General features: G+C 38.6%; 1 protein-coding gene across 1 annotated transcript in view; it reads right to left on the bottom strand.

The window, feature by feature from the left end:
• Positions 1-12,115, bottom strand: part of CFAP43 (cilia and flagella associated protein 43) — a 69,135-nt gene that overhangs the window by 22,450 nt on the left and 34,570 nt on the right. Inside the window, exons 18-23 of the mRNA XM_081158160.1 lie at positions 11,301-11,402; positions 10,444-10,521; positions 5,542-5,667; positions 3,103-3,207; positions 1,959-2,075; positions 852-1,082 (exon numbers count right to left, since the gene is read on the bottom strand). Coding sequence (XP_081014286.1) covers positions 852-1,082; positions 1,959-2,075; positions 3,103-3,207; positions 5,542-5,667; positions 10,444-10,521; positions 11,301-11,402 — 759 coding nt within the window. The remainder of the gene's footprint in view (positions 1-851; positions 1,083-1,958; positions 2,076-3,102; positions 3,208-5,541; positions 5,668-10,443; positions 10,522-11,300; positions 11,403-12,115) is intronic.

The raw sequence follows: 12,115 nt of genomic DNA on the forward strand, positions 1-12,115 counted from the left end.
GCTGGCACCAGAATTTATCTTGGGCCAAAAGGACCTTTTTTGTAGGAAAATGGCTTAATAAAGCAGCAGAAAAGTGAGTCCTTGATGGCTTAGGTCAGCAGAAGCTGAGCACCAAGAGATAACTAAACAGTTCTTAGTATAAAAAAACAGGAATTTCAGGGGTTGAAGGAGAAGAGAAATAGAGAGAGCAGAGTAACATGGCAGGATGCTCAAACTCAAATTGCAGACATGGCTAAAGGACTTCCAGGGTCAGGAATGGCCAACATTAAATTTCAGACCATTTGCATTGGTGTAACCTCAGTCACTGAAGTCTCAACACCTCCAGTAGGCAAACAGATGTGTTCTGAGACTGACTTTTGTTTGGTGGAAAGTAAGGAGTGGGAGCTTAGAGCCTGAGGGATGCTGCACCTCATCCCTGAGCCCCAGAAGTTACACAAATCTTAGAGAGGAAACTGTATTTCCCCAGGTTAGGGGCATAGACAAGCAATCATGTCTCAATCATACAAGAAGGTCCTAACTGACATCTGGGTTTCCTAGAAGATGGCATTCAAGGATTTAAAAAAATCTTTGAGCTTACTGGAGATCTAAGAGGAAGACCGGTCGTCTGTGGTGTCAGCCAGTGCAGGGTGTTTTTGGAAAACTGTTCTCACAGAACTCACTCCAGATGGATGAAAGCCACTCCTGGTCACAGCTTTGCTTAAAGAACATGGGTATCTAAAGACCATCTGGAGGTTTCTCTGTGTGCTATAAAGACGCCACTTGGTTGGCATGCGATTTCAATTTGAGACTTTCTAAGACACCTTATGGGGATTTTGAGAGATTTTTAGGAATAAAGAAAAAAAGCCACCCACTTTTAGTAATACAATTTGGTTGATTTTCTCCTCTCTGGAATGAAGTTCCAACTGGCTTGACAACAAGGAGGCGTGCACCCCAAAGTCGGTGCAGAGGCTGCCCAGCAGGTAGTTGGGCAGGCTGGCGTCGCGCGGGGCCGCCGCCTCCTCCTCTTCCTCCTCTTCCTCCTCCTCGCGGTGCGCCTTCGCCATCGTCACCGTCGACTGCGCCTCGATAATCTCCTTCCGTAGCTAAATGCAGAAGACGACGCGGAGTCAGGCAAGAAGAAGAATCCACTAAAGGGCAACTCTGTGACAACCTCATTATTTCAACAGTCACTTTAAGATGTTCAATTGTCAACAACTGAATTCCAAGGGACGGGTAGATCTTAAAACTGCTGCGGAAGAGACGAAAGCTTCGGAAACTGATAAACTGTGGGTGAACCAAAAGCGTAAAAATTGTCCTTGCTAGTGTATAATACTCATATTTTGCTGTCAGGATGACAGCCGTTTATAAAAATTCTGAGTCTTTGTTGGAACTTAAGCATTAGAAAAATACACCTCTTCATGTTTTACAAAGGAACTTGTTCACATAGGACTGGTGGGTGCAGCTTAAGAAGAATTAAATATACCTTTGTTTTACTTTTCTGAAAAAGAACGGATGCAAGGTCCTGGCCAAAACAAAAGCATACCAATGGGGTAGTGTTTTTTCAGTGGTTTGATAGAGACTGCTGCTTTTCAAAAAGCTGGAATTTCTTTAGGAAAAAGCATAAGTCCATCAAAACAAGCACTACTTCATCTTTGGTCAATTATATTAAAACACAATCCCTAGAGATATGAGAAGATAAAACGAGCATGGGTGGAGTAGGACAAGAACAAAACCCTGTCTCATTTTCAAAAGTACATCCTCACGTTGAAAGGCTAGCCAGTGTTGTATAGGACATAGGTTTCTTCATTCTCTGGATTTGGTTCCTATGTTCACTAGGAAACATATTAACAAGGAATGAAAATATAAACACAAACAGTATCTAACCTCATCCTAAATTCATCCCAACTCAAATCTGTATAAAGGAGACCTTGAAATAAAACACATCACTTATATAAACACACATATATTTAAAATTGTACTTTAAGACACTCTGTTTCAATCTTCTTCTGCTGCAAAACTCTATTCACTTCTTTCAGCTCTTCTTCCGTGCGTTCTTTCATTGGGAAGTTCTCAACGACATAGGGGATGTGAAAGCACTTGTTGGAAAAAACACAAAATAAATTCATTTTTAGTATAAGTGTGTGTATCTGGAATGGAGTGGGGGATGTTTTCCTTGATGAAAATTAATTCATAGGTTATCATGCATGAGTGGAATTGAAAATGAAAACTTTCTTTAAAATAAAACAATGTATTCCATTAGTATTGGCATAAACTTTGTATAAAACTACTGTGTTTTTGTGAAGGATTTACTTCTAGAGCAGTGGTTCTAATCTAGGAGTGATTTTGCTAGCCCCCCCGCCCAGGCCCTTAGGGACATTTGGCAAGGTCTGGAGACATTTTTTACTTTTACTAATGGGGTATTGGATGATACTGAGTTTTATTAGATAGAGGCAGGGATGTTGCAAAACATCCTACAATCCATAGGACAGCCTCCACAACAAAGAATTATCCAGCCCAAAACATGCCACTCTTGAAAAACTCTGTTTTTGAGCAATATACAATCACATAAATGTAGTCTGACCATATACTTTATTAACCAAATGGGGTAGGGGGCATATTTAAAAGTGAAGAGGGTGCTGTGAGTAGTTACTCTATGAGCACAGATATAAACTGGGACTTTGAGTCACCCTAGACAAAAAGGGAAATAGTGTTGGGAGGAATCTCAATGATAAACAGCCCTTTAGAAAATGTGAAGGCAGGCACAGGTAGAAACGTGAAGAATATTAAGTTTAGTTTTGAAGCTGTGTGGATGGTGAGCGGCATTTTGAAACAGACAGATATTAAGACCTGGATGCAGGTAGTGTCACAGAGGAAAGAGGTGCTAAGACTAATCTTAAGAGATGCGAGCTTGGAAGTACAAGGGAAGAGGGAAGGATGAGAAGACAAAGCGACCCATCCGGGGAGAACTCCGCACAAGAAGGGGCGAGGTGTGCTTGAATGCCTTTTTATGTACAGATTTTCTTAAAATTATTTTTAAAGAATTTCTGCCATGAGACTTCCAATGAAAATTCTCACTGGCTAAGCTAAGGCATGGTACCTTACATGTGGAGTTACATCTGTTACCTTAAGAGCACGACCTTTCACAGCCATTGAATTCCAGCATTCCTCTTTAATAAGTTCAGCCAAATACCTCTTGGCTAGGTTACGCATCTCCACATCTTTTCTCATCTTGAAGAATATGGGTGAAGGGAAAAATAAAAATGAAAATGTGGCCTCTTTAAAAAAAAATCTCATTTGTAAATTCACTAACCAGTCATGGCTGCACATTTAGTGGTCGAGTTAGATCTGTTTTCACCAACACAGTGCTGCTCTAAACCAAGATGTACTGGGTAGTTAGGCATCAGTTTGGAGACAGAACGATGCTAGAGTGAGGGTGGGAACAGGCACCTAACCCGGACTCATTGCAGAGTGGTCCAGCTGAATGCACGGGAAGAACCTGTGTCAGATTAAGGAGGGCATTCCAGGCCTGAGTGAAGCCAGGGCCAAGGAGGGAGAGTCCGAAGCCTGGTGGGCAGACTGGCACTTCCTGACTCAAATCCGAGTTGTGGGATCTTAGCCAAGTGACTCTAGCTCTGAAGCCTCAGTTTCTGCAAGTGGGAAAAACAAAAACCTACCTTTGGGGATTGTTGCAACAACCAAATAACATTCAAAAAGCCCCCAAATTGGTGATTTGTTATAATAAAACTGAGATCATTTCTAATAGCATCCTATTGCACTTTTAATTTAAAAAGACAACTTCTTTACCATGAAATACAAGGACTTGAGAGCTGGCCTCTGCCTACCTCTCCTACATCATTCAATGAGGCTCTCTCCTGTCCACTGTACTACAGTCTTTCTCTTCCTGTAATACTTTAAAGCCACTTCTGCCTCAGGAGGACCTTTGCTCTTGCTGTTCCCATTGCACGACATTCTCTCTCTCAGTACTTTGCATAGCCAGCTGCCTCTCTTCTTTTAGTTCCCAACTGAAATGCTACTCCTTTAAAGTGATCTTTGATTACAGAAGTAGATCTCCCACATCTATCACAGTATCCAGTTTGTTTTCATCATACAATACAGAAAGACTTGTTTATTTATGGTCTATCTTCTCCACTAGATTAGCCCTATAGAGGCGGGACCTATCTGTTTTATTTTCTATATTCCCAGCACCTACAATAGTGCCTGGCAGGTAACACATATTCAATAAATGTTGTGGAATGTATTGATAGAGAGATGAATGATTATTTAGGTAAAACTTTTTTTTTTTTTTAACCCTTACCCGAGGATATTTTTTCCACTGCCTTTCAGACACGTCAATTGGTCACCTCCCACAGGAGCCCGGACTATGGCCGGGGATCGAGCCTGCACCTGAGGTACATGCCCTTGGCCAGAATTGCACCCAGGGTCTTTCAGTCTGTGGGCCAAACCAGCCAGGGCCATTCGGGTAAATGTTATCTCCTAGAGCCAGTCTGTTGAGGTCCTTTTGATCCTGGTTCTGTTATCCAATATATTTTCTCTTATTCTCAGCATCATATCCCCCAACTTGACAATTCTGCGTCATTTCTGCATATTCACCCCAGTCATTAATAAACACATTCAACAGGACAGTCCTGACGCATATGATGGGAAATCTCTCTCCTAAACACACCAGCCAAATAGTCTCTTTTTGTGTAGTTGTTTAACCAACTATATAATTCACTTAAATGTTTGCGAATCCAGGTATATTTCATTCTCTTGTTACACATGCACAATCGAAAAGTCAAATGTGCTGTGTGTGTTGAAAAAGAGGTAGCTTAAGAACATCCTGTATAAAACACAATTAGGGCCTTTACCTAAAATAAAATCAATATGAGTAAACAATGTGATGTGACTAGCACAAAAAGTGCAAAGGCTGAATTAACAGAAGTATAGTATCTTGTAATAGAGAGGTTTCAGTTTATGCTTTTCTCTAAACTGTACAGATAATAATTGGAATTCTTTTGCTGGTGTCAGACTTAAATATAACAAAATCAGAGAAAAACTGTGTGATGATGATGAAACTATTCAAACTACATTATTTGATGGTCACAGGAGCTGGGATAGTTAGCTGAGGCAACAGAAGACACATGGTAACTGCTAATCTTCTCTACCATTTTCAGAGTGGCCATAGATTAGATGGTGCTCAAAGAACAGAAGAATCAGTGAGTATAGGGAGAAAGATTTCAACTCTAATTAAGGGGTTATTCCAGAGAGTCTAAAGTTGACATGAGGTGGCTGAGGGGATTTCTAAAAACGTTCAAATGCACGGTGGAAGATGAATGTCAGGGAGGAAAGTCAGACATCAGATGTCTGGCTGGTTGGGATGCTCTTCCTTCCCCTAACAAATTCAATAATTTTCTGACTCATTCCCCTAGTACACACTATGTTCACTTTATTCACATTGTGCTGGAAAAATTTTTGTTGTATTTTCATAATTCTAGAAAAGTTTTCCTTCCCATTTTCTCTCTACTTCCTTCACAATAGTACTTAAGTCAGACTTTTCCATACCTTTGCCACCTCTTCCTCACTTTCCCTCTGAAGCCATTCCAGTTCCTCCAGATCCAGGCCAAATTCCTTCTGCTCTAATTGTGCAATATTATCTACTGCTTCATTTTCTTCCATCATATTCAGAACCTGAATTTTAAAATAGGAAAGGGTGGTCCGGTGGGATGGCACACGCCTGGGTTGCAGGCTAGGTCCCCAGCAGGGGGCGTGCAGGAGGCAGCTGATCAATGACTCTCATTGACGTTTCTCTCTCTCTCTTCCTCTCCCTTCCTCTCTCTGAAATCAATAAAAATATATTTTAAAAGATAAAATAGGAAAGGATGGTGACAAGTGAATTAAATTTTAAAGACTCAGTTTTCCAATTCTTAGATAGCAATAAATAAATAGATGTTTTGTTTATTTAAATGTAACTATTGAGTAAAGAATTAGGTTATGTGCTTATTGTGATTATTTAAGTTTTAAAGTTTAATCCTTAAAAGCTCATTCATCTATTAACAACAACAACAAAATGTGCAAATTCATAACTTCATTGAATTATATTAAGAGATTGTTGATATTTAGGTGTGCTAATGGTATTGTGGCTATGTGTTTTAAGAGTTTTTATCTTTTGGAGATTTATATTTAAATAATTAAAGATGAAATGATATAGCTGGGAATTAATCAGGGAAGGGGATGATAGGTAGAGGTACATATGAAATAATATTGGCAATGGGATTTATTATATTATTATTGTCTTGACTTTTAAAAAAAATATGTTTTGATTGATTTTAAAGAGAGAGGGAGGGAGAAGGAGAAAGAGAGAAACATCGGTGAGAGACAAAGGAACTATAAGAAAATTAGATCAATATTACTTATGAATAGAAATTAAAAAATCCTAAATAAAACATTAGCAAATGACCAATGTCTATCGAGAAATACAAGGCATTTGATCAATTTCACAATAAAATTCACCATAAAAACTCTTAGGTAACAAGGGAAGAAGCTACAGCAAGCATCACACTTAAAAGTCAGTAGCATTCCTGTTAAGGTTAGGAAGAAGACAAGCATGTTTACTGTCATGACCACTATTATATTAGAAGCCTTTGCCATATGACAAGAAAAAGAAATGAAGTATAAAGATTGATAAGGAAGAGAAACTTGATTTTCAGAAGATATGATAGTGTACCAAAGATATGATAGTGTACCTAGAGGATCCAAGAAAATCAACTGATAAAATAGCAGAACTAAAAAGAGAATTCAGCAAGGTGATCAGATATAAAATCAGTAACATTCATATATAGCAGTAGTAGCCAACTAGAGAATGTAATAGAAAACTATTCCGTTCACAAAAGCAAAACAAACCACAGGATACCTAAAATAACCTTAATAAGAAAATTATAGTCACCTTTAGACTATAAAACTTTACTAAAGAATATTTTTAAAAAATTGAATAGATATATGCTCATGTACATTTATATAATGAATATTGTATATAATATTTATATTATAAATGTATATAATATATATATAATTTCAGGTAACAAATAAATTCCTCCACAAATCACAGTATAAATAATATATTCTCAATCAAAAATCAAATCAGAGTTTTTCATGGAACTTGGCACGCTGACTTTAAAATTCAAATGAAAAAGTTTGCATAGGAGGGAACTCCAAGGACATGTCTCTCTACATAAAGAGCAAGTAAGTTGCAAAAAGAAAAAAAAGTATATATAAATAAGCCAACTTTTTTTTTTTTTTTTGTAAAAGAAGAGCAGAGGAAGAATTACTTTCAAGATATAAAAATATTTTATAAAGTTATAACAATCAGAATAGTTTGGAATTAGTTCAGGAAAAGATCAATACTCAATTTCAGAATGGAGAGTCCAGAAACAATCTCATATACATGGGACTACAGGGATTAATAGAGGAGGAGTTGCAAATCAGTGGAGAAAGGATGGCATATTCAATAAAAAGCACTGACAAAATGTGCTATTTGAAAAAAATAAAGTTAGAGCCACACCTCATACTATTCATGAAAATAAATTACAGGTGAAATAAAGGGTATCAGAAGAAACTATATGAGACTTTGGAAGCCCTTTTAAAATCAGACACAAAAACAAAAGCTATAAATAAAATGATCAATACGCTTGGGTCATCATTTTTAAATTCTGCATTTAAAAAGGCACATTATAAAAGTTGAGAGAATACAAAATATTTGTAGTATATTAGGCTGAACCATATAAAATTTCATGTGGTTCAATAAAATAACAAGTGCCACCTCTAGTTTTGCCCCATGGTCTTTTCCTCTTCCAGTTGCCTGGGATGAGATCAAGCAAGACATCCTTAGAAGCCTTGTGGGGAAGCTAGCAGTCTCCACCAGCCTAGGTCTCCGAATGCCTGCATGGAACTGAGCATCTGCTGACTTGAATATCTACCCAGGACTGTTTTTTCAGAAAGAAAGAAACTTCTCATCTCTATGCCATTACGTTTTTTGGAGTTTAGTTACTATCTCAGCTTAGCTAACCCTAACTATCATAAATAAATATGTTAATAATAAAAATAAAGAACACTTACAATCAAAAAGAAAAAGACCAACAATCCAATGGAAAAAATAGGCAAAGGACATGAACAGGGAATTCACAGAAGAGGAAATACATATCATTTTTAGAGTTAAAACAAAGATGTGCAAACTTATCAATAATCAGGAAAATGAAACAAAGGGGAAGAAATTACCAAAGAAAAATTTCAGAACACCCAGACCTGAAAGGCAAAGGTATCTTATTGAAAATGCTCACCAATGCCCAGCATATGAAAGAGAAAACACACACACACAACTCCAAACACACAAACTAGGGTCCTGGTATGAAACACATGGTACACTCAAGTGGGGTAATTGGGAAGAGAGACTTTAAAAAAAAAAAAAAAAAGATTTGGCAGGGAAATCAGCAAGGCATGATAAAGCATCTCAGGCTAGCCTCCTCAGGAAGCTGACACCACTTCCAGGTCTGAAGGGCAAGGGTGGAGAGTAGTTACTGAGACATGAAGAGATTGGTAGCTATCAGAGATGGCTAGCAGTCACTGCCAACTCGTAACACCACAGAAAGCACCCTAGAGGAATAAAAACCCTGACCCTAGCCATCTCCTGTCCTCTGGCCTCCTGTTGTTTTTTTAAAATAGATCTTTATTGATTTCAGAGAAAGGAAAGGGAGAGAGAGAGATAGAAGCATCAATGATGAGAGAGTCATTGATAGAGCCCACAACCTGGGCATGTGCCCTGCCCGGGAATCAAACCCCGATCGCTTGGATCCCAGGTTGAAGCTCAACCACTGAGCCACGCCCGGCCGGGCTGGCCTCCTGTTGATACCACTCAGTGGCTAAACCCAAACAGAAGCCAGAGGCAAGAGAACCTATTGATGCCACCACAAAGGCAGCCTCTTGGGACTCAGAACAGGGTGGGAAAGGGTGGAGAGCACATCTGTACCAGCAAGCCAAGAATATCCATCAATTTCAAGGTGCATAATTGTGAGCAGGGATAAAGAAAGGATCCTCTAAGTTTGCAGAGAGGAAAATCTGGTTACCTATAAAGAACTGGGAATCAGAAAGGTATTGGATTCTCTAAAGCAAACACTGAAAGCTAGAAAGCAATTCGGCAAGCCTTCAAAATTCTGAGGGGAAATCACTGTACACTTAGGCAAACTATCAAATGAGCCTGAGAGTGGAATAAAGACATTTTAAGAAAAAACAAGACTCAAAAAAATGTAGCTCCTGTGTACCCTTTCTCAAGAGCCAAAGTATTATACAACTCTAGGGGGTGGGTGCCATTTACATTGTATTACATTTGAACAGTATGCCAGGAGAATAGTCACATGATAAACGATATTCCCAAGCATGGGACAATGTAGCAGTTCTGCAGTTAGCTACTGGAAGGTGCACACCAAGAAAACAAAGAAAAATGCATGGGACCCCAAAAACTGGGGCTCCAAATCAGGAGGCAGGTGAGAGGGCTTTCCAGGGGGATGCACAAGAGAAGTCCCTAGGACAGCAACTGTTTGCCTGGTAGAGAGAGCAAGGTGCTTAGACTGCAGCGGAAAGATGGAAAGCTTTAGAAGGGAGGCCACACACACGCAGCTCTGACAGCTTGATTTCCTCAGGCATTTGGGTTGAGAAGAGGCCCATTTTAATTTAATTTAATTTTATTATTATTATTATTATTTTTTTTATTAGCATTTCCAGAGAGTTTGAATAGGCAATCCAAAACAAAGGCAATTATTAATTCCAGGAAAAATAAAGTTGCAAAAAGGGAAATGTAATTATAATATACTACATGACTCAGCTTTGGAGAACATTTACATAACTATAATAGTTTGCATACTAAGTATGGATTTATATATATGCTGTAGTGGTGGGGGTGGAAGGTATAAAAGAACCTAAATACTCATCTTCCATACCAGTAAGCCCATAATGAGTGTCAGAATAGAAATATTAAGAGATAGCAGCATCAAGAAAACAAGAAAGCTCAAGATAAATAGCCAAAAAGAAAAGCTGAAAGAATTAAAAACAGTTACCTCCAGAGTACAGGAATCATAGTGAAAAAAAGTAGGACAGGTGGTGCTTTAAAACATTATTTTTAATTATGTAACTCATTAGTTAATTTATAAACTTGTAAACACTTAACTTTGATTAAAATAATTACTAAAAAATAAGATACCATATTTGGAGAAGACAGAGAGAAGAAAACCACTGTTTATACATAGTGTGGTAAGGTAAAATTTCTACCCAGTGGAAGTACCCCAGAAAAATGAGCTTACATATAGGTAGAAAGGAAAATGGGTGTAGCTTCTCATGCTGTGCTGAACAAAATAAAATTCAAACAGTGATTGTGGACTGAGGGCCAAGTGTATTGCTATATGAAATCACAGCACTTACCGTCTTAGCAAGCTCTTTGATTCCTCTTTTTATCTCTCTCCTTTTGTTGGAATACTGTTTAACCTCCTTTTTGATGGCCTGAAATGGGACAAGTGTATCACTGGGACAGGCAAGAGAGATGATAGAGGGGTGTAGGATAGATATAGACATGACTGTATCCATACGCACAGATATGGACATAGGTACATAGACAGATGCACAAAAGATAGCACTTCTCTGGAAACAAAATTATTTCAAAGACCAATAACATAAAGTGTACATGAAATAACACTTCTGCAATACCTTGGTTAAGCCAACTGCTATTATGTTGACTGAAGCAACATAGTAGTTTCAGTCAATTATAAGGCCAATGGAAAGAAAATAATAAAGTAGTAAATTAAAGAATAGTTAACAAAGGAAAATCAGTCTGCTGTTTTATTTGGAACTTGAGTGAGACTTGACAAGCAGGCTAAATCCAGACACGAGCTATAACTACCTTTGTCACCTTCCTGCACATCTGAAGCCAGGATGTCCCTTTTCCTGTTTCTGGCCCACCCCTTTCTTACATCAACTGTGCAGCTCCGCTAAAACTCCCTCCAACATGAGGTATCACTTCATTCTTTGCTTTGGCTTACCTGGGCAGCTTTGTTGTGCTCATATTAGCTTAAGTACAGTTCTTAAAGCTCATATATAATCTAAACAATTGGGCTGTATGTAGGCTGTCTGCTTTCAGGAAAGTTACACTTGTACAATGGAATGCTCTGCCAAGCAGTATCTTGTTCTACTTTCTAACTTTCCAGCAGATTTTCATAGGAAGCTAAGCTGTTTGGCACAGCTACAAAGCATTATTTCAAACCTCTCCCATGTTTTATAAATACCTCTTGGTTTTTTTTTTGTATCCAGGGAATTTCCTTCGTATTATCAACTAGGACTAATTCCTCTTGTGATGATTCAATGTGTAAATTCACATCCTCGTTTACCTTAGAAAAAGACAGACATTTCTTAAATTTAAAATTCATCAAGTTCTCCTCACACTCTACTTCATATAATTGTTTAGAATCCCTTTGCACTTGTTGCATTTTGAAAAAATAATACCAAACATTTTCCCTGCCCAAGATGCAATGTTTTATTAACTGAATTCCTACCAGTCTGTCCTCACATCAGCTGCACTTTTCACTGAGAAAGCAAAAAGGTCCAGATAGGTCACATGTTCACCAAAACACTCCCTGCCTTTTTCCTGTTACTGCAGACCAAATGTTCCTGCCTATCAATGCCTGCCCCACCATTTGTATGTAGGATCTTAATTGTTTCCTCCTTCTCGAGGCCTTTACACTTTAAAAAAAATCCCATTGCCCTTCTGCATCATCCATTTCCCTCTTCTACTGAATCTTTCCCATATGTGCACTGGTACCTCCTGTCCTAGGAAAGCCTCTCTCCATTGACCACCACATCCCCCTTCAGCCACCACCTCCTTCTAGTCTCTCTTTGCAGTAAAATGTCCTGAAAGAGTCTGGGATGTCACACTCCCCTGACCCTCCTGTAACCTCACAGGCTGCCCCCTCTCAGTATCTTCTGCCTCCCTAAATCCTTCTCCTGGATATCTAGAAGACACTCTGTCCTGGTCCTGTTTCTTACCATTCACTCTTCCATGATGACTTCTCCTGGTTTTATGGCTTTCAATTCCATCCACATG

This window comes from Miniopterus schreibersii, assembly GCF_964146895.1.
Source record: "Miniopterus schreibersii genome assembly, chromosome: 14".
NCBI classification, from domain to species: Eukaryota; Metazoa; Chordata; class Mammalia; order Chiroptera; family Miniopteridae; genus Miniopterus; species Miniopterus schreibersii.